At 44.2% G+C, this 23978-nt stretch overlaps 1 protein-coding gene across 3 annotated transcripts in view; it reads left to right on the top strand.

Annotated features, from left to right (window-relative positions):
- TJP2 (tight junction protein 2) overlaps positions 1-17582 on the top strand; it is a 117002-nt gene extending 99420 nt beyond the window's left edge. For 2 of the 3 annotated variants that reach the window (XM_053923942.2, XM_045191210.3), the window contains 11 exons: positions 1011-1221; positions 1904-2091; positions 2568-2663; positions 3366-3445; positions 4074-4284; positions 9916-10016; positions 11219-11431; positions 12615-12725; positions 13904-14236; positions 15585-15670; positions 16592-17582. In XM_053923942.2, the coding sequence (XP_053779917.1) occupies positions 1011-1221; positions 1904-2091; positions 2568-2663; positions 3366-3445; positions 4074-4284; positions 9916-10016; positions 11219-11431; positions 12615-12725; positions 13904-14236; positions 15585-15670; positions 16592-16757 (1796 nt within the window). In that variant the 3' untranslated portion in view covers positions 16758-17582. The remainder of the gene's footprint in view (positions 1-1010; positions 1222-1903; positions 2092-2567; positions 2664-3365; positions 3446-4073; positions 4285-9915; positions 10017-11218; positions 11432-12614; positions 12726-13903; positions 14237-15584; positions 15671-16591) is intronic. The other variant, XM_024555193.3, reaches the window with a different exon arrangement.
- Positions 17583-23978: the final 6396 nt, after the last annotated feature.

The following is a 23978-nucleotide window of genomic DNA, read 5'->3' as shown; positions in this document are numbered from 1 at the left end:
GGTACCATTTAACTTTCTGTAGAAATGTTTTCTATGTACCCACTGAAATAATTCCACTGGTTGTATCAGTTGGGAATGAAACTGCTTTTCTGGATAGTGCTCCATCCATAAGTACGGCCTGGAGTTATTATTGAGCCTTTCACACGATGGATGCAAACAGCCACACTTACTGGTCAGCTCCACATTAACTTTTACCAGCCTGACAAGTTACTCATTGTTTTCGCCTATAAAGTGGGAGACGATAGCATTTCCCATGTCTGCTTCAGAGGGTTGATCAACAACTACATAAGGCTTCTCTAGAGAAATAAAACCAATAGGGTGTGTGTATGTGTGCTGGAGAGAGAGAGATTGACTGATTATAAGGAATTAGCCTAACAATGAGGGAGGCTGGAAAATCCCAAGATCTACAGAGTGAATATCAAGCTGGAGACTCAGGAGAACTAATAATCTAGTTTTAGTCCAAGTCCAAAGGCCTGAGAACCAAGAGAGCCAATGGTGTAGTTAGAGTCCCCAAAACTGGCAGGTTTGAGACCCAGAAAAAGCTGATGATGCCTCCATTTGCGTGTGAAGGCAGGAAAAAACTGATATCCCAGTTCAAAGGCGGGAAGAGTTTTCTTCAAGTCAGGGAAGGGTTCATCTGTTTGTTATATTCAAGCCTTCAACTGATTGGCTGAGGCCCACCCACACCAGGGAGTGCAATCTTCTTTACTTAGTTTACCAATTTAAACATGAATCTCCTTTCAAAACACCCAGAATAATGTTTGGCCAAATATCTGGGCATCCTGTGAGCTGGTCAAATTGACACAGAACCTTAACCATCACAGCCACTCAAATGTTAGTCGTTTCAGGCTTCTTGTTTGAGTGGTGGTTCCCATAGGGTCTGTACGCTGGCTTTGCTGAATGGACAGAAGGGAAAGGGGGTGATCAGAAGGAGGGGAAGGTGCTAGCTCCTTAAGACCAGACCTCTAGCTGAGCAGCATGCAGCAGACAGTGTTGCGTTTGTCTTTCAGTGTACAGAGACATACTGGCCTGTGGCAGAGGGGATTCGTTTTTTATAAGGAGCCACTTTGAATGTGAGAAGGAAACTCCACAGAGCCTGGCCTTCACCAGAGGGGAGGTCTTCCGAGTGGTGGACACTCTGTATGACGGCAAGCTGGGCCACTGGCTGGCCGTGAGGATCGGAAACGAACTGGAGAAAGGCTTAATCCCCAACAAGAGCAGGTATCTGAGGTCACACGCTCCCACACGCCCCTCTTTCACATTCCCCCCAAAGATAAACCACAGTCCCACCCCCCTCCAAAAGGAAGCCGCACAGGGCTCCATTATTTGCGCTCAGGCCCTCTCCCATCGTCTCCTTGTTTGCGAGGAGTGGCCTGGAACTGAGAAGTAGCTGCCAGCTGGTCCGCATGAGTGTTCAGCATTGCGTAGTTGGTTGTTGCACTTGGCTGGCTTTGCACCATGTCCTGAGGAATGCCCACCGTGTTGCACGGCGTGTGGGCAGATACCGAGTGGCCGAAGCGTACCAGCACGCCTCTTAGAGATATGTTGCCCTTTTTCAGTGTGTGTCCCTTGTCCTCAGCCCCAGTGGACACTTGATGGTTTGCCAACACTTCAGCAGGGGTCTCAGGTCTGTTTGCTGTACGCCAGCCTGTCAGAACGAGCCACTTTTAGTGTGTTCATTACTGAGCAGCTTCTGGTGGGTTTTATGGGGACTGAGCCTCTGTCTGCCTCCCCTGGGGAAGAGAGCGTACCCACATTTCCCACCCTGTGAAACCTCTCCATTGCCAAGCTGCATCTTCCCTAGTCCAGGTTCATCACAATCACCGAGTAGACTTGGTTAGTGACATGCACATTCGCACTTTTCTAGCTTTAGAGATTGACTTCCCGTGGTTTCTTCCCTCAGGGCTGAGCAAATGGCCAGCGTGCAGAATGCCCAGAGAGACAATGCTGGGGACAGGGCGGATTTCTGGAGAATGCGCGGCCAGAGGTCCGGCATGAAGAAGAACCTAAGGAAGAGTCGGGAAGACCTGACGGCTGCTGTGTCGGTTAGCACCAAGTTCCCGGCTTATGAGAGGGTTTTGCTGCGAGAAGGTGAGGAAGCCGCACGGGGCTAGGGAATGATCGGACTGGACTCTGAGCCCGTCTTTCTTCATTTTCAGATTGTAACCATCGAGTTCAAACTTACCTATATCATGTAGACCAAAGCAAGGTTACAGAGTTGGGCTTATATTCAAACACGAAAGAAGACTTATAAATAGGCGAGCTGTGCAAACTCAAATGGTGGCGTGTTTCACAACCTGAGTTATTTTTTATTTATTTTTCTTCCGTTATTTTTTTCATACTGCCATTCAGAAGTTTTTATATATTACCTATAGTGAAGTTTATCTTTAATAATAAAGGAATGAAGGCATAGTCTTCAGAAAAGAGCTGGGCTGAATTGGGGGTGGGAGAACATACAATTGTTTTCACGTAGACATGTTATCAGTAACCCATAAAATGCTTTTGCTTTTTATTTTAACAGCTGAGGAAGTGTATGTGTTTTCATCACCTTTCTTGTCTCATTTCAGCTGGTTTCAAGAGACCTGTGGTCTTATTTGGCCCCATAGCAGATGTAGCAATGGAAAAGCTGTCAAATGAGTTACCCGACCTGTTCCAAACTGCTAGTAAGTCTGTCGGTGGTATTTTTTTCTTCACAAAATTTTAATTTGAAAAATATCTAATATACAGAGCCAGATGAGAAAACAGCGAACACCCATGTACACATCGCCCAGAGTCCCCGTCACATTGTGCTGTGCACCCCTCCCCCCATCGGCACCATTGACACACTTCTTAAAATTTCTGCCAAACCATTTGAAAGTTTAAGTTGCAGACGTTATAACACTTTTTATCCTTGTGAATCTCCTAAGAATAAAGACATTCTCTCCTCCTGCACAACCACACTGCCATTATCACAGCCAAGAAATTTAACAGTCGTTCAATAACCCTTAGTATGTAGTCTGTTTTTCAGGTTTTTCTCCATCGTCCCAGCTTTCCAATTTTATCTTTAATGGCTTATTTTTTTAAAATTCTGAGTGCAACCATGAATCCTGAAATCCATTTGATTTTTATGTCTCTCTAGTGTCCTTTCTTCTGAGTCATTTAGTGACATTGCTGTTGTGGACAGCCCAAGCCCCTTGCCTCATCAGGTGGACTGCGTGTTTCCTCACGATGAGCTGTTGGCTAGACAGCCTGTGTGGTCATCCCCGCTGCCTCGCATTAGGTGGTGCCTCCTGTCGGATGTCCCAGCGTCGCTGACGTTGGGTTGCAGTGTTTGGTAGGCACGGGTTTGGAAAAAGTTATTTAGCCTTTTGTTTTTGCTTTTGCAGAAACGGAACCAAAAGATGCAGGCTCTGAGAAATCCAGTGGGGTGGTGCGTTTAAATACCGTGAGGCAAATTATTGAACAGGTGAGAAAATGGAACCCAAGGCCGTGTTGTCAGAAAGAACTGAGTCGTGGTTTGCTACAGTCATTTTGAAAATAGAGTCTGTATTTTAGTGATCATTAAATGCTAACGATTAAAAAAAAGGGTATAAATGCAAGATGTTTCTTTGTGTGGAAACTACTGGGCAATCTGTGGTTGTGATGTGTTGTTTTTTCTGAGAGTTTTGTACCAAATTACCTGCTAATGCATTTTCTCAGAAATTCTAATAGATTGGTAATATTTAGTGGACATAATGTGAAGAGAAATGTCTTCTGCTTTTTTTTTCTAAAGATTTTATTTATTTATATTTTAGAGAGAGGGGAAAGGAGGGAGAAAGAGAGGGAGAGAAACATCAATGTGTGGTTGCCCCTTGCACGCCCCCAGTTGGGGACCTGGCCTGCAACTGAGGCATGTGCTCTGACTGGAAGTCGAACCAGCGACCTTTTGGTTCACAGGCCCGCACTCAATCCACTGAGCTACAGCAGCCAGGGCCTATGCTTTTTGATTTAAATTGACAAGTTTTACCTGGTTCCACCTTTACTTATTAAGACAAACTCTTTGCCGCCGTGTGACTTGACACACCCTTTCCGTGGCCTTTTCTCGTCTCTGACAGGATAAGCACGCACTACTGGATGTGACTCCCAAAGCAGTGGACCTGTTGAATTATACTCAGTGGTTCCCGATTGTGATTTTTTTCAACCCAGACTCTAGACAAGGTGTCAAAACCATGAGACAGAGGTTGAGTCCAACTTCTAACAAAAGTTCTCGAAAGTTATATGATCAAGCCAACAAGCTGAAAAAAACGTGTGCACACCTTTTTACAGGTAAGTGAAGTTTAAAATGTAGTCTACGTGCTCCAAAGTGAGAAGTGGAGAATTTAAAAATGAAAGAAATAATGAACTGAATAGTAATATAGATAGCAATCTGAAATACGGCTCACTCCTCAAAAGGCAGCTAATCCTATAAAATGCGTGTATGAGAACCATGGCATTTGTATGTTTAGTTTTGACAGTTCGAACATGGTCATAAAGATCCATAGCATGCAATCATGGGTGACTGAGCCCGGCGTGCACCTAGCTCACACCTCTCCGTACAGGCGGTGTCATTGTTCTCTGCCCACCACCCACGCCTGCACTGGCTTACACAGTGATAGGAACTTGGTTTCATTATTTAAAAACGTCCCCCCAGTGGAAACTTGAACACCCTGGATGTTGGATGATATTAAAGATTTATTACTCCTGCTTTTAGGCTGATAATGTTAATCGTGATTATGTTTCCTAAAAGAGTACTTGTCTTTTAGGAATGTTTGGTAAACAAAATAGGTATGAGTGTACAGGGTGGGCAAAAGGAGGTTTACAGTTGTTTGTATGAAAGAAGCCATGCCGGCTGTGATTATAATAATACAAAAATAAACTCTGTTCTGCGTGCTCACAACTGTAAACCTGCCTTAACCCACCCCTGTGTATTTATAGATGACATGCGTGCTGTCTGGGGTCTGCTTACTTAATCTTCAGTGAAGAAAGTGGGTGGGGCAAAGGCCAGGCCAGACTGGAGTGTACACATGGGAGGTCCCCAAGCTGTTCTCTCTGCTTTTGTATGTGTTTAAATTTTCCATAATAGCATATTTTTAAAATCCCTGAAATGAAGACCATTGCTACTGTTGCTCATGAAAGTAAAATGATGTAAGAATGTGGAACTTGCTAACTGATTATATGCACTACCTATATAAACGCCTAGTTCTGTGAGTATGGTGCAATTAAGGGTTCAAGAGGGTTGCATACCGTTTTGGTCATGAAAGGTGTGGGAGCTACATGAGGAGGCTGTGTGGATGTCACATCCTTAGGATAATGATAGCTCTTTTGAGTTGAGCGCCAGTCATTGTTAACCTGTGTCATGTTTAGCATACCTGACACTGAGGAGGGAGGAAGGGGTGAGTGAATGTCCACGTTGGACTCGGGTTTTACTGTCACTGGCTCTTCTTGTTAAGGAGTGAGCTGCACCGCTCACCACTGAGGCAGAATGCTGTAACTGAGAGGTAATTCAGTCAAATGCAAAGGATGGAGCAAGTGGTCCATGATAACACTGGAGTGTGTGAGTGCAGGGTCGTAAGAGCTTGTGGTTTTAATATACTCACATATAATCTTTCTCTGCCATTTTTTACTACTGCTACTGCTAATAGTAATGATAATGTAACAATAGTAATAATTATTATTACTCCTTTTAGGATAGTGGTAGCTAACAGTGGTTCAGCCTTTCCTGGGCTCAGTCTTTTTGGGCCATAAGGAAGACAGGTGACTTCTGCCAGGTCACACCTCTAGTATCTGGTTGAGCCCAGACTGAAACTATGGTGTCTCTGCATGTGTGCCCAATATTCTGTATTTGTTATAGCACAGACTTATTTTTCTAATGTCAGAGGGGGTCACATAGCGCAGTTCCTCCATTTAGCAGATAACGCATGCATTTAACTGAGGCCAGGTGACTGTGACATGTTCAGCCTATGCCTCGTCATCCCTCCCTCCCCTTGAGTCAAACTCAAGTCCATGGAATGGCTAGGAGCTTTCCCTCAGAGAGCTGAATTTGAGGTTCATGGGAGGATATGAGATACCAGGATGGGAGTAATGGCCTGTGGAGGAAGAACCAGGCTGCAGGAGACTGGATAAAGGGGACGGCAGGGCGGAAGTAGGAGTCAGCAGCCCTGGGGCACTCCCTTCATCTGCCATTGAGTCAGCACCGCTTGCCCTTTGGAGCACAGGCCACAGTAGCTGGATGAGTCTGATCAAGGATTTGAGCCCATGGGTGGCGGGTTCAACAACTGATTCAGCCCTGCTGATAAATCATGAGCTCCTTAAAGGCAAGACCTGTCCATGACCCAGCTCTGTGTGCCGAAGGCCAGCCCTGGGCCTAGCCAGTGGGCAGGGCATCATTGTTTGCGACTTAGTCAGCACTGCCTCTGGCACAGCAAACCATTTTTTGCCTGAGCTAATGAAGAAATTGAAGGTATTAGGGTGACTAAAGTCAGAAGCTGGAGTGGGAACGTAGACAGCATGAACACCTAGTTTCATCTGGAACTTTGAAGTGACCCATTCTTGCCGTACATATGTCACCAGCCTCTACTGCGGAAGTGCACAGTCTTAAAGACAGATGGAGCAGAGTCCTGGATAACTGTTACCAACAAGCCCCCGTGTCTGCCAAATGACTTTTTTACAGTATTGCTCCAAACTTCTGATACGACTCTTCCAAGCTGTGTGGATGGCCCACTCAGCGCTCTCTGTTCCCCGTGTTTCGCTCAGCCTGTCCAGGTTATGGCTTGATGGTAGGTGTTGTGGCCAGGATCAGAGGCTTTTTATGATTTTAAATTTGCATCTTTATGAGTTAATAAGTAGGAAGAGTAGAGCTGCCTTGGTGAACACACAGTTCACACTCAAGGTCAGGCTGCCCGTAGTGTCACTAGGCTCAGTATCCTTTCTCCGTGTTGTACAGTAACAAGCAGACCTGTCCCAGAGATGAGTATTTAATTGTGACAGTGTTAAAGTGGCTGTCCTTGCAAACTCAAGGTGCTCCTCAATTAAGTGCAAATGACAAGGGGAGTTTTATTCTGAGGTTTGCCTAAAAGCAAGTTATCTTGTCAGTGTAAGTTAAAATGTTAGGCTGCCCCTTCGCCTCCCCATTTACAAAAATTTAGTTATAGGATACATTTACATGTACATGTCAAAAAAGTTACTTTGTAAAACAAAGTTTGGGTTCCGTGTTTTCTTGGAATTCCTGAAGCACTCAGCTCGTGGCTTATAGACGACCAAAATGGAATTGCGGACTTAGAGACCCACGCAGGGCCACCCTTCATGTGAACCTGTGGGATTTTTAAAGTACCACTGGATATTTTAGCACCTTTATCAGCTTTCACAGGTTTCATTAATGTGAAACTTGTACAGTTCAGCCCGGGGACTTTGGAAGTAATGAATAAATGCTCCTGGTCATTATTAGTAATATTACTTTATGCTTATTTTATTGTCTTTCAATGTTACATGTTATTAAAAGTATAATATTGTGTCATTGAAAAGGCTTGAGGGACAAAGTGGATCTTGTACCAGCTGAAAAGTCGCAGTAGGCGATTTTTGGTTTCCCAGGGCATTGTAGAGACAGGAAGCCGGTGTGCTGTCTGGCTGGGCACCTCGGCTGAGGCTGTTGAGAGGCAATCCCTGCCACCTGAATAGCTTAACTGAGGTTTAATTTACATAGCCTACCATTCACTCATTTAAGATGTAAAATTCAGTGGGTTGTATTATACTCAGAGTTGTACAGCCATCACCGCAGTCCATTTCAGTACATTTTCATCATCCCAAAGAGAAATCCCACACCCATCAGCAGTCTTTCTCAATTTCTCCCTACCCCTCCAGCCTTGCCCGTTGCTTTTGCTGTTGCTCTTGGCACATTCTGACATCCTTGGCTGGGGAGGGAGCAGTGAACTCACTGTGCCAAGGCTGGGAAACGGATGCTTTCAGAATCCCGGGACTCCCAGCCAGGGCAGATGCTGACCGAGTGGTGATGCTGGCAGTATTTCATTTTAAGTTTGCGAATGTGGTAAGCTTATGCAGGGAACACAGGTCTAGTCTAGAGTTGGGGAACAACAAGCATTAACGAATATTGCTCAGTTAAAGAATCTGAAAAACCTGGTGAGCAGAAGCCAACAGTAAACCCAAGATATTGATTCTAAATAAAGGAACGGTAAATCATAGTTGTGCACCCACCCATTAAAAAGAGGTCAAGTACATGAGATGACTGTTACCAACTTAGATGTTATTGTATATGGGACCTAGGAAATCAGCTACGTTCTTTCTTCTTCTTTTTTCTTTTTCATGTACACTTGACTCAATGTGAACTCAGCAAGAGGTTTTATGACCTTTTTTCATTTTATCGGGGGGCACAAACATACCTCCTGTATTTCATAAATGGCGGCTTTAACTAGGTTTTCCTCGTGATAAATAGAGACTGTACTTATTTCATACAACTAACAGCTCAGAAAGACAGCCCAGTGCTCCGTGTACATTTACTGCAAATCGCTCAGGTTGTCTCTGAGTGTGCAGTCTCGCTTCCATGTTTAAGTACTATGGCATCACATTTTACCCAAGAGAAGAATAGCATTGGCAGAGGACCATAATAAGGGTGCAAAAGTCCAAGGAATCAAGGTTAATTTTGGGGGGGGTTGTCCAATGTATCAGTTTATTCTAATGCTATAAATAATAAATAACCAGCGAAATTGTAAGCTCACTCAGGATTTTCCAAGGTCAGCGTTAGAACTTCTGAAATGAAAGAATGGTATTTGTGACTAGGCAGAAAGCGTGAAGCATAGTTGCTTACAAAATTTGCTCAGTGGTTCTTTTTTGGCTCTCTGTCGAGGATTGTGCAGACTCCAGGCGAGATGGAACCGGGTGCCAGACGTCTTTCACCAGGAAGCCCCACTTTCGGGGGTTCCCTAGAGTGCCGTACCCTCTGAGAAACGGCTATGACGTTGTTTTTTAAAAAAATCCTAATTTGCTTGCAGTGTGATTATTGTAGGTCCTATTTAACTTATTCATCGTGACCAGTTTGCTTGTCGGTTTATCCCCGTTAGACCCATAAATGCACATTAGAAGAATGACTTGAGTAGGTTTTAGTTGGTTGGTGTTTTATATCGGCGCGCTAAATTCGCGGCTTTGCGTGGGCTGTGCTGTGCCGTGGCTGAGGCATGACCTGCAAAAGCAAACTTCTGAGTTTGCATCTAGGCTTCTGTACTTATTGGGTGTGAGGCGCCGGGCTGGTTTCACTGTTGTGCCTCAGTTTCTCTCCTGTAATGTGGGGATGATGGCAATACCTACTCACAAAATTGGTGTGCGTATGAAACGAGCTGATCTGTGCACAGTATTTGCACAATGCTTGGTCAGGCCACAGGAAGTGCTGTTACGTAAGATAAATTTTACTCTGTATAGAAAATGTATATCACTTGAATGTGTACTTATGGAGCTTGGTTAATATGTATGTATATTCTAAAATGTTTAAGCCTGTCAAAATGATATATATTTTAAATATTCAGTATTTTATTGGAGATAACCAACAGCACACTAGTGTATAGTTTTGTTATGTATAGTATGTAATGGTCTTTAAAATATGGTGCTTTTATATCTGTTTTAGGTGTGTTTTTTTTGCTCCTAAAAATACACTCTTCAAAAGTATATTTTTAAAGGTAGCTTTTATGAAAGATATACATTCTGCAATGAAATTCACCCATTTTTAGGTTTATAAGATTTATTTGTAATGTAAACCCAACTGAAGGGATTTAGTATTCAAATATATTCAAATTTTCCCTTGCATTTGCCAGAGTTTTAATTCACATATGACAGAAATGAGTACGAATTATGTCAAATTTTTAAGTAAACTTTGCTTTGGAAATTGACGCAAACCTTTTGCCTACATTTCTATAGCTACAATCAACCTGAATGCAGCAAATGATAGCTGGTTTGGCAGCTTGAAAGACACAATTCAGCATCAGCAAGGAGAAGCGGTTTGGGTCTCTGAAGGGAAGGTATGTGGCGTAGATACTCTGCTGTGAGGTGAGAGTCCGCGTTTTGAATCTTTTCTCAAGAGGGTAGTGAATGTAGTAAAGCCATGTCTGTTCGAAGGAATTCCAACATGTGCTAATCAAGTTTGCAATTTCATAAATTCTCTGAAAAAGTAATAAAGGGACTTTTAGAAGAAAAGCAGAATTGGGTACATGCAACCCTACATTCACTTCCCTTTTACTTTTAACGTAGTAACTAGTATTGTATTCCAAGCACACTAATCAGAGCTTACAAGATCTCGAGCTGAGCTCCACAGCTTACTAAGGATGGGGAAACTGAGAGTGGAGGTGACAGATGAAGTTGAGGAGCACAGAAAACATGGTTAAAAATTAATAGAAAGGAGAAAAGGCAAATGGAGGTGGAATCATTTGCTTAAAGATTGGCAGAGAACGGGCCCTAGGCATTTGAGTAGGTGAGAAGGGGGCATTAGGAAACTTGTGTAGACTTCTAAAATTGCCTGGCTTCTCATTTGTGGACATAGTTTACGCACAGCTCTCCACAGGGAGGATGCAGAGAGAGTATATAATTTCCTGTGGTTCTGGGAGCCTTTGGAGATAGTCTTGTGTAGTCTAGCCGAATTGAGGTAGCTTAGCGGGACAATTTCCTTGTGGAAATGAGTCAGTTGTCAATGAGATTGTTGAGCCCAAGTCTTGTTCTTTGGGAACTGCACCTTGGTCAAGGTGTCTAGCATCTCCTGAGTGCCTGTGGCCTGCTGAGGCTCTGTGCTAGCCTCCACGGGGACAACAAGTTGAACAGGACAGAGCTTCTGCCTCAAGGATTTGAGAATCTTGTGGCTGAGTGAAGAGGGGCACAGCACAAGGCAGGGTGCATTTATTACTAGGAGACAAGTACCAGCAGAAGAAGCTGAAGAGAAGCCAGATTCTGGAAGACAGAGCACAACAGTCTGAGGAAGCATGACTCGGTAGCTCTCTATAGATGGGGCTGTATCTGGTGGCAAAGACAGATAGGGTGAAGGGTTCCTCATTGGAGTCCCTGCACACAAATGAACATAAAGCCAAGTGATTTCAGGAAAATGAGGTTCACTTCCTTTTGTAGAACACATCAAGGTTTCAGTCACTTGGCTGCACCCTTGGGAATTTTCTTGAGTCCCCACTCCCAGGAGCCATGCCACACCCCACTGACCCTCCAAAACACATTCCTCTAGATGGAAGGGATGGATGATGACCCTGAAGACCGCATGTCCTACTTAACCGCCATGGGCGCGGACTATCTGAGTTGTGACAGCCGTCTCATCAGTGACTTTGAAGACACCGACGGCGAAGGAGGCGCCTACACTGACAATGAGCTGGATGAGCCAGCCGAGGAGCTGCTGGTGTCTTCCATCACCCGCTCCTCGGAGCCGGTGCAGCATGAGGAGGTGAGGCGAGGCAGGCCACAGCTGCGAGGCCGTGGGCAGGAGGCGGAGGTTCTGGTGTTTCGATGGAGTCCTGCTGGACAACTGTTAATTCAGGGTGCTGTCGAAGGTCTTCCTGAGGGTTGAGGCGGATGACTTGCAGGGGGTCTGTCTCGCCAAGCCAATGCCTGCACAATAGTGGTAGTAGTCCATGGGAGAGCAGGGCAGGAGCTAAGTGCCCTTGGGCACGATGGATCAACTGAACAGCTTTATGGGCTGGCCGTCCAAATTGCAGGTGGAACGTTATTTTTTAAATACAGTATTATTGTATTTACTTGTAACCTTTGATTAGGCCTCTCTCTCCATACACTTAGATATCTCTGCTTTTTTCTCCTCCATCCTCCCTTTAACCTTTCTGACCTTGCCAAAGCTCCTGAGTGTTTCCCCATCAGTTTCCTTCTCTCTTGTATTTCAATTTTGAATTGAGTTCATGATCAAATACATGTCTGATCACGTGTACTGTGCATCCACTGGCCAGTGAATAGACAGCTTCTGTGATCCCAGAAATCAGGTCAACATGCCCTAAGTTAGGACCAGAGCAATTAGTAGTTGCACCTCAGGGAACACTGGGATAATGATCTTGTACAATAGATGAGATTATCCATATATTTGGATAATGATTGCTATGGACTTCCCTTTAGCAACTTAGCGCAATTCAGTGAATGATTTTATTCTTTATAAAATAGAAGTACCAAAAACTAAGGTGAAAGGGGGGATAAAACCCACCATGACAAAAAAAGTATTAGTATATACCACTGGAGAAGTTGTAAACAATACATTAACTTCTTAATGTCTATAGGTATAATACCTAGCGCTTAAAAATGTTAAAAGCTTTGAGTGAAAAGAGGTTTTAGACTTTAGATTTTAGACTTTTGTACTTTAATGGAAGAGACTACTAGAAGGGATGCATCTAGTTTTTAAAAAATTGATCTTAAGCATTTGCTAATGATAGTGTGCCCGGTTTCTGCGTTTTCAGTAAAGAAGCACTGGATCCGTATCTCAGCTTATGCAAGTTAGGAACTTTTATGCAAGTTGTGAGCCTCAAATCTGAACTTGCGCAAGTCCTTGGAACTCCAGCAAAGCAGACGAGTGCTCTTTTCTCTCTGCTGCAATGTTCTTGTTGTGAATAAACCTTTATGTCTTGTAGAGCATAAGGAGACCCAGCCCAGAGCCACGAGCTCAGATGAGGAGGGCTACTAGCAGAGATCAACTTAGGGACAATAGCCCGCCTCCGGCATTCAAACCAGAGCCGCCCAAGGTATGTGGCTGGGAAGCCCAGGATGGGAAGGAAGAGGAAGCAGACACCCCTGGAGCTTTCTGCATACCCAGGGAAGAGCACACACAAGAAGATGGTGTTGAATTGTGGTTTTGACTCACTGTTTCTCCGTTAGAACCTGCCTTTTGTCCTATTGGGTAAACTAAAAAATTCGAGACGGGAAAATAGTAGGAAGGATGGAAAGGAAGTTTTAGGAGAATGTACAGTTCTAAAACTGATAGTATTTTTAAATTAGTTGACACAGGAAAAGATTGACAAATACTGCATGCCCCAAATCACCAAGCCCAGACTCAGTTTTTCTTCTTCTGTCCAATTGGAGTTTTCTGCCCACCATCTGATTCAGATGCACCAGAAAAATCCTTACTGATGATTTGCTAAAGAAAACAACCACCACACCATTGTTTATAATGCCTCTTATTATGAGGAAGCTTAATTTATTTTTTAAGCAAATCATTATCCAGCACAAAATCAATATAAGAACACATGGGCGTGTCGTATGGTTCTTTATCTCTTCTCTGAATCAAAGCTATGATTACATGCTTTTCCATATAGACTAATAAAATTTGTCTATTTAACTCAACAGTTCAGTTGAGAAGAAAGTAATAATTGATTGTGTGAGCTATCAGAAGTAATTAATGACCTCTTAAAGTATATCAGTGAAAATTTACAAGCAGGCCTAAGATTGAAGTGTGACAGGAAAGTGGCCATTTGAGTGATATGCCGCCCCACTCCCTACTCCCGTCTCCTTCATGGCTGGACATGGGCCTCACCTCCACACTAGGGCGTGGACCCTGGCGTGGTGTGAACTCAGGAGCCCGCTCTCTGATCCAGAAGACTGATTGGTTCTGAGGTCTTCTCCAAAATTTGAATCTCCTCCAGGGTGAAATTAGGTCTGATCTATTTCTAGCACTTGCAGGGCTCCGAGCACTTCCCCAGCATCCTCTTGGTTTCCAGAGCTCTTACTCTTCTGCAGGAAGTGAGGAAGGGATCACAGTGCCCAGCCAGTGGCTGCTCGCCCTCCCACATTTGACCGTTAGTTGGAATGGTATTTGTCGACCACCCACGGAAACTGATCAGGAAATGGAGTGTATTAAACCACTAATACTGATGTGAAAGCAAAACGAAAGCCTAAGGTAAAAATATGTCACTGCTCTCTGCAGGCCAGAACCCAGAACAGAGAAGAGCCCTGGGACTACTCCCGATCCTATGAATACAAGTCAAACTCCCCCTCCACTGTTGCTGGTAACGAAATTCCCGGGGCCTCTGCCAAGGGCCATCCTCCTCCTGTTGCAGCAAAGCCTGCCTTTTGCAAGCCCATACTGAAGCCTTCCACTCCTGTCCCTGCCCCGGAGAATGAGGAGGCGGGAGAGGACAGTGTGGAGCAAGATAACACACCCAAGTCTGTCCTGGGCAAAGTGAAGATATTTGAGAAGATGGATCACAAGGCAAGACTGCAGAGAATGCAGGAGCTCCAAGAAGCACAGAATGCAAGGGTAATTGTGTTCAAACCCCTGGATTATTTTCGCGTGCCAACAATAAGGATTTTAAATGTTTTCATTGAATTAAAATGATTCGCAGCCTTTTTCCCACGGCACAAACACGAACACGTGCGTGGCACCAAAGGCACGCCCCGTGTGTGTCAGTTCCAACCTGTTGGCTGTTTGTGCGCCCGCCTTTCTTCCAGTCGGGAAAGCCTAACGATAAGATTCTGCTTTCCGCACTTCAGAACGTCATGTTGGGTTCTGGAGTGTGCAAGTATGACAGGAGAGTCGGTGCCTCTCAGGAGCTGTTTTTATTACATTTGTTTGTTTGGTAACTGAGTTTTAATTTGCTCCCAGATTTGCCATAGAAACCTAGCAAACCTTGGGTTCTGAAATTGAGAGGCCCATGGATTGTATTTTTTAAGAAAATCCTCACCCTAGGACATGCTTATTGATTTTAGAGGGGGAGGGGAGGAGGAGAGCGAGAGGGAGATAACTATCATGTGAAAGAGAAACATCGATCAGTCGCCTCTTACACGCACGCCCCATCTGGGGACCGAACCCGCAGCCTAGGGATGTACCCTGACTGGTAATCAAACCTGCGACCTTTCGGTTTACTGTAACCAACTGAGCAACACTGGCCAGGGTTGTACTTTTTGATACTATTTGTATTTTTGTATCATGTGCAAGCATAACATTTCAAGAGTCAAAAAAAAATTTAAGTACAAGTCTGTGGAACATATTCTGCCCAGTGGATATGGGATTTTTCTCATTTAAGCCTGCCACAACAACAGTAGTGCTTCTTAGCATTTCTTTTTTTATTGTGATAATATGTACATAACATAAAATTTACCATATTAACCATTTTTAAGTGTTCATTGACATTAAGTACATTCACATGTTTGTGCAACTGTCTCCACCATCCATCTCCAGAATTTTCCATCCTTCCCCACTGAAACTCTATACCTGTTAAACTATTAAACAATTATTCACTATTTCACACACACCTCCATCACCCCCTGGTAACCATTTGATTTTTTCCTCTGGGATTTTGACTATACTAGTGACCTTATAAAAGTGGAATTATGTAGTTGACCTGTGCCAACTGGCTTATTTCACTCAGTATAAAGTCCCCAAGGGTCATCCATGTTGTAGCATGTTACAGAATCTCACTGCCTCAAATGTTCTTCCTATTTGGCATGTGCCACTTAGACATCACACAAAAGCCGGAAAACTAGAGTCACCTGTTTTTCTTCTCCTTAAAATGGGATTGGAAAGTGGGACCAGCAGCAAGCCAGCATGCGGACTGCCCAGTGGTTCATTCCGTCCTTCTTACTCTGTTTTTCCTTCATCACCACAGATCGAAATTGCTCAGAAGCACCCTGATATCTATGCAGTTCCGATCAAAACCCACAAGCCAGACCCTGGCTCGCCCCAGTACACAAGGTAAGGGCTGCTCAGAAGATACAGGTCTACAAGGTGGGCTTACCTAGAACTCAGACTCCCAGGAAAGAATTTTCTTTATTTACATTTCAGAATAATAAGGAGACTCCCCCGTCCCCCGCCCCTCCCTCCAAATCAATGGTTTACCTTACTTATTTGGACAAATTTTATTTTAAAGATAAGAGAGTCAAAATTTCATGGTAATTTTGCTTGTGTGCTAAAACTCTGACAGCATAATCATCTCAACTCAATTTCCCTTGACACACTGGAGCATAGATACAGGATAGTACAGGAGCAAAATTCCTGGGGCCTAGACCTACTTTGTCGCTATTTTCTGGCCTTTAGCCAAGCCCCTGAACTCCTTCGAGTCACCTAGCAAAGTCAGGCCACTTGTGCTGAACTGTGGTCTGAAGGGAAGGTGACAGTCAATTGGCTGGTGTCGGAAAGATACTGCATTTTAAAGATGCTACATAAGCACTAGGAATTACCACAGTTGTCTTCCTGTTGAGGTTTTAACACTAGATCATTTCCTGCTTCCGAGAATAGGAAAAAAATAAATCACATTTCTTGTGGCTATTCTGACTGGAAGCGAGAGTCTGGTTTTATAGCAACAGAAAACTAGGGGCAAATTTCTTTACCGATCGAACAGTGGCACTTGTAACCAATGAACTTAGGGATGGGGAGGGCAGCCCCTTGCCCAGCTGGGGAATTTGTAGGTTAGGGAGCAGTTGGATGGCCTCCTCTCTCGCTACACAAGCAGGCATCGGCATTGGCCTATTACTTCCATCTCCAGTCCCATCCCTCTGTGAACCTGCAGCGGGGCTAGGAGTGTCCCTGGTTTGTTAGCACAGGCGTGTGGCCCAGAGGTCAGCGGTCTGTCTTGGGTGATTGCCTGCTATGCCTTTAACCCTCTCACTCTTTAAGTTGCAGACCCCCTGAACCACAGAAAGGTCCTTCCAGACTCTATCAAGATGCCAGAGGAAGTTACGGCAGTGACGTGGAGGAGGAAGAATACCGCCAGCAGCTGTCGGAACACTCAAAGCGCGGTTATTATAGCCAGCCCTCCCACTACCGGGACACAGAATTATAGGTGTCTTGAGAATGGACTCTTCTGTACCCTGCTGTTGCCCCCTCAGAGCAGTACTCCTGCAGAGCTGTGGGTTGGTTCTTTCCAGTTTAAATGCGGTGTGGAGATGTGGTGGGACCTGAGCTCCCACTCCCTCATGGGGAGCACAGGGCACGAGCAATGCAGATTCAGGACTGAAGGTTCTATTTGTATGACTAGGTCTGGGAGTTGGTGGCTCTTTGCTCAGAATTAAGAGAAACACTACAGTCTGATAATGTTGCCTGCTTCAGTGGACCAAAATCTGTATTAATTCTGTTTGCATATTTTTAACATGTATATTAAGAAGTGATAACTATTTTTCATTAATAGCTGCATTCAAGGACTGTTTCACCATGAGACAGAATGTGAAAAAAGGAATAAAAATAATTGTCCAACTCCAACTAAATTCAAAGAAGTATTTTATTACAACTCTTAAGTGCCTTTGATGAGAAGTGGCTTAAATTTTCTTCCTTTGAAGCTTTATGCAAAGCCATAATGGACTAAAACATTTTGAGTAAATTTTATACCATTTTAATAGCTATGGTTTTCTCTGCACTGTGTCATCTTTTTGAGGCATTTGTCTTTGTAATATTTTCCATAAATTCTGACTATATAGTAGCTATTCTTGGTAGTTTGGCTACCAGAGCTAAATAGCTTGAAGACCACGAAATTGACATAGAAATTTTTTGTTTGTGCTCCATAAAAGCGGACACTCGAAAAAAACATTTTATTTCCAAAAGTGTGTGTATTGACAACAGTTTTATAATTTAATAAAAAGGAGGACATTGTAATCAATAATTTGCTTCGCGGTGGGTTTCTGTACTAATTCCTATTTTTAAATGCAACTTTGATTTCCATTACTGATCACAAAAGTGAGGACGTGCTCATGCCCATTGTTGAACATCAGAGAACGGAGATACATAAAAAAAAGAAAATTACCCATAATCCCATCTCTTAGATTTCTTCCAGTTACATATTCTGTGGATGTCTACATGTGTTGCATTTGGAGGTAAATTGTATTTGCGGTTCCGTTTCTTACCTTGTTTATTTAACATTCTGTCATGTACATTTCTCAGGCAGTCAAAACTCATGCAAACAGCATTGCTAATAACTGTAAACTAATACATTGTGTGACTGCTTCATAAGTAGACCGTTCCGCTCTGTTGGCTATTTGGACTGTTTCTAGGTTTTTGCCTCTTTTACATGAGATATGCCTGTTTGTATAACAACCTATTTTGGGGCATCAGTGATCACCATTCAGTTCTTTTTTGCAGGTAGGTTCTCAGAAGTGGAATTGTTGAGCAAAATCATAGGAACATTTTTAAGGCTTTTCGTGTTTATTGCCAGTTGCTTCCTAGAAAAGTTGCATCAGTTTGTACTTCTCCAATTCATTCTTCAAAGGTTAAAATATGTTTACAGTTTAAGCAAGACAGCCTAGGAATTTAGATTTGTGTGATCAAACGTACACTGAATGTAGGAAAAGAAAGGAGTCCTGGTTCCACTCAGGGCCATTTATAATATGAGTTAACACAAAGGCGTTAAGCTTGTTTTAGTTAGAAATTAGCAATCCAGCTTACTCGTAACGGAGCTATACTACAGGTACACCCTTGGTTATGCCTCTATCCGTATGGGTGCTGTAATTCATGAACCACTTAGTGCAGTACCTTGAATTTCTGAGCAGTCCGCAAGGCACTGACTCAAATCTGCATATTTCATAAGTGCAAGTGACCTCTTATGGATAGAAAACAATACACTAAACACACGATGATTCAGTTTGCTTATGTCCCTTAAGTTTAGGAATGAGCCCTTTTGCAAACCCAGGGACGGGAAGCAAGGAGGCTTTTCAGAAGGAGCTGGGCTGTCATCTGGCTCCAGCACTTTTTTTGTGATACCTGCAGTGGTGCAGACAGGCAGGACCTCTGCTTCCCAGAATGTGCCATAGTGTGCCCAGTGGACAACCAGTGCCTGCCCCATTCCTTTTAGTTCACATCCTGCTTTGTTCCGGGAAGGATTTAAGGCTGCCTGCAATGTATGTGGAGTGTAATTAAGAAAAACTGGCCCTGGCTTGTGTGGTTTTGTGGATTGAGCACTGGCCTATGAATTGAAAGGTCACTGGATTCCAGTCAGGGCACATGCCTGGATTTCCTGCTGGGCCCCCCAGTTGGGGGCATGCGAGAGGCAACCAATTTCTGTATCTTCCGTACACTGAGGTTTCTCTCCTCTGTTCCTGCTTCCCTTCCCCTGTCTCTACAAGTAAATAAATAAAAGTTGGGAGAAAAGTGGGCACTAGGCAAACGCATAGAGGGAAATGTCAAAATAGTAAAGACGAAGCCACGAGCGAGGGCAGTGTTCACTACACGCTATCAGAGAGCCTCTACTTCCCCCAGGCCACTGTGGGGCACAAGAGGTGACTGGTATGCAATTTGATGTAGAATGTCCCTAAGCCGGAAGGTTGTTCCAGAGTTTTCTCCCACCCTCGTTATTTTTATTCCGTGGGGTCTCAGGTGGCACCGTGCAATCACAGCCAGTTGCTTGCCAGGAGGATTCTGGAGGAGCATGTCTTACTGTAATCTTCCATATGGGGCAGTCGCACAATTCCAAGGCCACTCGGTAAAAGTTCCGGACAAAGCACCCAAAGCCGCAAGTGTGGAAATACTGGTCTGCAGTCTGGCCTAATCCGGAGATCGATTCTGGAGTATCCAGGGCCAGTGCCTCCCAAATAGCAATATTGATATGCACGAAGCCCCCAGATAAACATGTGTCCATCGTCCTGGAAAAATCAAAGACTGCCAGCGGAGGGGAGAGTGAGTGGTAAAACAGGGTAGGTCATGCAACAGAATGCAAACCGCACTCGACTTTGTAGGATAAAACATAGGGCACGGGAAGATTTGCAATCTCAGCCCGTCTCTCTGGGCCACATCCCCCACACCCCATGCTCGGAGAATGCCAGGGTCCCACACAGTAGTCATACTTCACAAGCAGCGTGCCCAGCCTCTGCCAATTAGAGAAGCGAGGCATAACTTTCCGTCCATCCCTCAGTTTACTGTTTCTGTCAACCTCTATTTTGTTTGTTGAATGAACAGCAGTAATTTGGGAGCTGCGGAAGGTCTTGATTTGGGTAGCAGACCCCAAGGCCAGGCTTTGGCTGTAAATTGTTTGGGAAATGCAAGTAAATTCCTCAATGCGAAACCGGCACCTGACCCCACCCAGAAACGCAGGTGACTGGGATAAAACACGTGCCTCGATTTTCCCACCCAGGCGGTGGGGAGCTGGGCCATTCATTCACCGATTGGCGCCAGGCCTTACGGGCCGCTCTGCTTGCAGTGCGTGCCTGCGCTGGTGGGGGAGAGGGTGCCCTCGCCCGGCCCCTTCAAGCAAAGAAATGTGGAGAGGGGCCGTTGGAAAGCTGGGGACCCCCGCGGCGCGAGGCCCTGGGCCCAGGGCGGAGGAGCCTGGCACTGAATCAGGATGGTGACTGGGCTGTGCGTCTGCGGAGTCCTCCACCGTGAGAGGCTTTTCTGAATAGGGTTTTAGGGTGGGCTGGGGAGACAAGGGAGGACCTGGAGGATTACCCCTAGGGAGAAGGGGAGGGGGGTGCCGGGAAGCCTCCGTACCTGTATTAGTTTTCTAGAGAAACAGAGCCAACAGCACTTATGCATAGTGGGGGGGGGGGGGGGGGCGGGGGGCGGGGAGAGCGCCCGCGCGAGAGAGAAGAGACTGAGAGATTTAGTTTAGAGAATTGGCTCACTTGATGTTGGAGCTTGGTGAATACAAAATCAGCAAGGGAGGCCTGCAGGCTCGACCCAGGGAAGCCTCGCAGTGAGCGCAGGGGCTGTTGCTGGCGGGGTTCCTTCCTGCTCTGCTCAGGGAGGGTTCGGTATTCGAGCCTTCCACTGACTGGGTAAGGCCCCCCCACCCCAACTATGGAGGACAACCTGCTGTACTCAAAACCACTGGTTTAAATGTTACTGTCGTCCCCTGAACACCCTTATAGCAACATCCAGAACAACATTTGACCAAATAATGTGTTGCCCGTGACCTCCCCCAGCCAAGTCGAGGATAAAATTAACCATCACAATGCCCCATCCCCTTTACCTCATAGGCCTCTGCTGCAGCCCTACTTCCTGTCTGGTGTTGAAGTATGAATGAATGGTGATGAACGAACCAGAAGAAGGGAGAATTACATATTTACACACAGGTATAGATTTTATATGATACATTGATATAGTCTACATGTTTGTTTATATTTTATTTAAATGAAGAGTAAACTTTAATGAGTAGAAAATTCTTAAAAAGAGACAAAAATAAGAGATTCAAGTACTATAGTTGAGAAATCCTAAGAAAAATAAACTATTTGACATTTAAAAATAATATTCAGTGAAATAAGCGAGATTAAAATAAAAAGCTGTGGCTCTGGCTGGGTAGCTCAGTTGGTCAGAGCATCGTCCTGATAGGTCAAGGTTGTGCTTCAGTCTCCGGTCAGGGCACATTCCAGAAGCAACCAATGATTGCATAAATAGGTGGAACAGCCCTGGCCAGTTGGGCTTGGTTAGAGCGCCATCCTGTACACCAAAAGGTTGGGGGTTTGATTCCCCGTCAGGCACGTACATGGGCTGTGGGTTCAATACTTGGTGGGGGCACATATGGGAGGCAACCGATTGACGTTTGACTCTCACATTGATGTTTCTCTCTCTGTCTCCCTCTAAAATCAATCAACATTTTTTAAAATAAGCAAAACAAGAAATGGATGTTTTCTCTCTCTCTCCCCCTACTCCTTCTCTCTCTCCCTACTCCTTGTCTCTCTCTCTAAAAATCAATAAAAATTAAATTTAAAAAAAGGTGGAATGGCAACTAAAATGTATGTGTGTATACATAGGGAGATACAGATAAAGCTTATCTGCCATTTGCCTTTTATTTTAAATTTTGTGTGTGTGTGTGTGTGTGTGTGTGTATAAATTGGCAGTTTCTACTAGTTTGGTATTTATTTTGTGCAATAAAAGGTGAGCTGTGGTTTCACTGCTTCTGCACTGTCCTCAGATACTGTTCCACCTCAGAGAAGGCCAAAATCCAAGTTCCTCTGTCCTTCTGAGTTTGAGTCTCTCTAGGAAGGGTGATTAGGGGAGAAGATTCTGACTGATCATAATCATGTTGGGAGAGATGAGCTGAGTTTATGAGGGTAGTCCTGACTCTGAGGAGAAGAGGAAAGAGGAGTGGAGAGAATGGGGACCTGGAAAAATGAGGGGGAGGGGTTGAAGTTAAGCCAGAAACTTCCCAACCCCTTTTCCTTCTCCTTTAATCCTGAATCCCACCCCCCCCACCCTTCTTAAACAATTCCATTAGAGACTATAGGAAGTATAGAGGTACCCAAAGGACCTGTGGGAAACATTACTGATGAATACACATTACTTCATTAGAAGCACGGGAATGGGAACCATAGCAAGATACTTTGGGAGGGTTTGAAACAGGGAAAGACCGGTTCTGAATACTTTCCAAATGAATGCACCTTTGAGTCAAAATGTAAATGATTCAAATATTGAGTATTTAAAAAGATCAAAATGTTTTACACCAATAAAATACAGTGGCATTTTATTATTTAAAAGTAGTTAGGTGGGCCAGAATATAATTCACTAAATCAGCCCCTATCCCGCATCAAATATTAGTTCCTTTCCTTGGAACTAACCAGGAGATGGTTGCTTCGTTATCCCCGCCCTGCTGAGGTGGCCTAGAGAGGTTATGAGCTCACATTCTGGAATCAAAGCGATTTCACGTTCAAAACCCAGTTTTGTCAGTTATTTGCTTTGAACCTTGGGCAAGTTGCTCAAATTTATTTAGTGTCAGTATTTTCATTGATAAAATGGGGATAGAAAATTATACCACTATGTCATAGTTCTTGTGGCACTTTAATAGGGGTAGTGTGCGTGTAATGTTTGCTGAAGTAGCCGGCCCGAAATAACTTCTCTGTAGAAGTAGCTTGAATTATTATCACTGTCAGGGCTTGTTTCACCGTACCGATTTAGAACCCTAAGTGTTCTCTCAGCTTTTCTCACTCTTCCTCCAAATAATGACCAGCTTTATTCTACTTAAGAACTACTTTTAATTCGTCCCTCTGTCCCTTTTCCCACAACCACTATCCTAGTTCACACGGTGGTAAACTAATTCTCCACCTAGCCAGCAGGCAGAATTGTCTTTCTTTCTAACACTGTTCTGAGAATGTCTCCCTTCTGCTTAAAAAAAAGAAAGATTTCTCCTTGCCCAGAACAAAGTTTAATTAAAAAAAACTTTTTATTGGGATATAATTGACATGTAACACTGCAGAAGTTTAAGGTATACAACCTGTTGATTTGATATATTTATCTATTGCAATATGATTGCCACCTTGTATTTAGTTAACGCCTCTATTACATCCGGAAATTATCATTTCTCTCTCTCTCTCTCTCCTGTGGTAAGAAGAATTAAGATTTATTCTCTTAGCAACAAAGTTTAATTCTTTACCATGGCATTCAAGGTTTTTCTACTGTCCCTGTGGTAGACTGCATCATTGGTTCCAGCCCTTCACCCCTCTCTGTATGGATGCCCTTTGCCATTTACTGTTTCTTCCACTAAAGAGTCTGAATCTGTTTCCTCACTCCTTGACTCTGGATGGACCATGTGACTTGCTCTCTTGCACCTCTGCCATCTTTTGAGAAGAGACTCCTCAGGCCACCGGCTGCTGTTCCCCCAGCGGGATGAGAGAGATGTGAAGCAGAAACATCCTAGCTGAGTCCAGCCTAGATCAGTATAAACATATGAGAAATGATAAACAAGGGTTGTTTTAAGCCACTGAGTTTTGGGGTAGTTTTTCATGCAGCAACAGACCCCCAAGTCCTTTTACAGGTAACTCCTACAAAGTCCATGCATGTTCCATCCTCATAGGAGAACTTGCCCCCAGTACATTTCTTGAATTCTCTGCTCTTCCTGCCACTGGGAATACCCTGCTCTTTTCTTCACCATCTTTCAAACCCCCAGTCACTCTTCCAGGTCCAGCTAATATGTCATATTCTCTGTTAGGCCTTCTCTCATGCCCCAGTCTAATTTAACTCTGATTCCTTCAGTAACCTTTCACAGCCCTTCATCTGTGCCCACTGGTATCCTACAGTAGTTATCAACATACGGCTCTGTTCCCCACTCCCTTCTATGTTTCCTTAGAAGGGAGCGTGTGGCTGTGTG

Source organism: Desmodus rotundus, chromosome 1, assembly GCF_022682495.2.
Source record: "Desmodus rotundus isolate HL8 chromosome 1, HLdesRot8A.1, whole genome shotgun sequence".
NCBI classification, from domain to species: Eukaryota; Metazoa; Chordata; class Mammalia; order Chiroptera; family Phyllostomidae; genus Desmodus; species Desmodus rotundus.
This window is presented reverse-complemented; position numbering and strand designations above follow the sequence as displayed.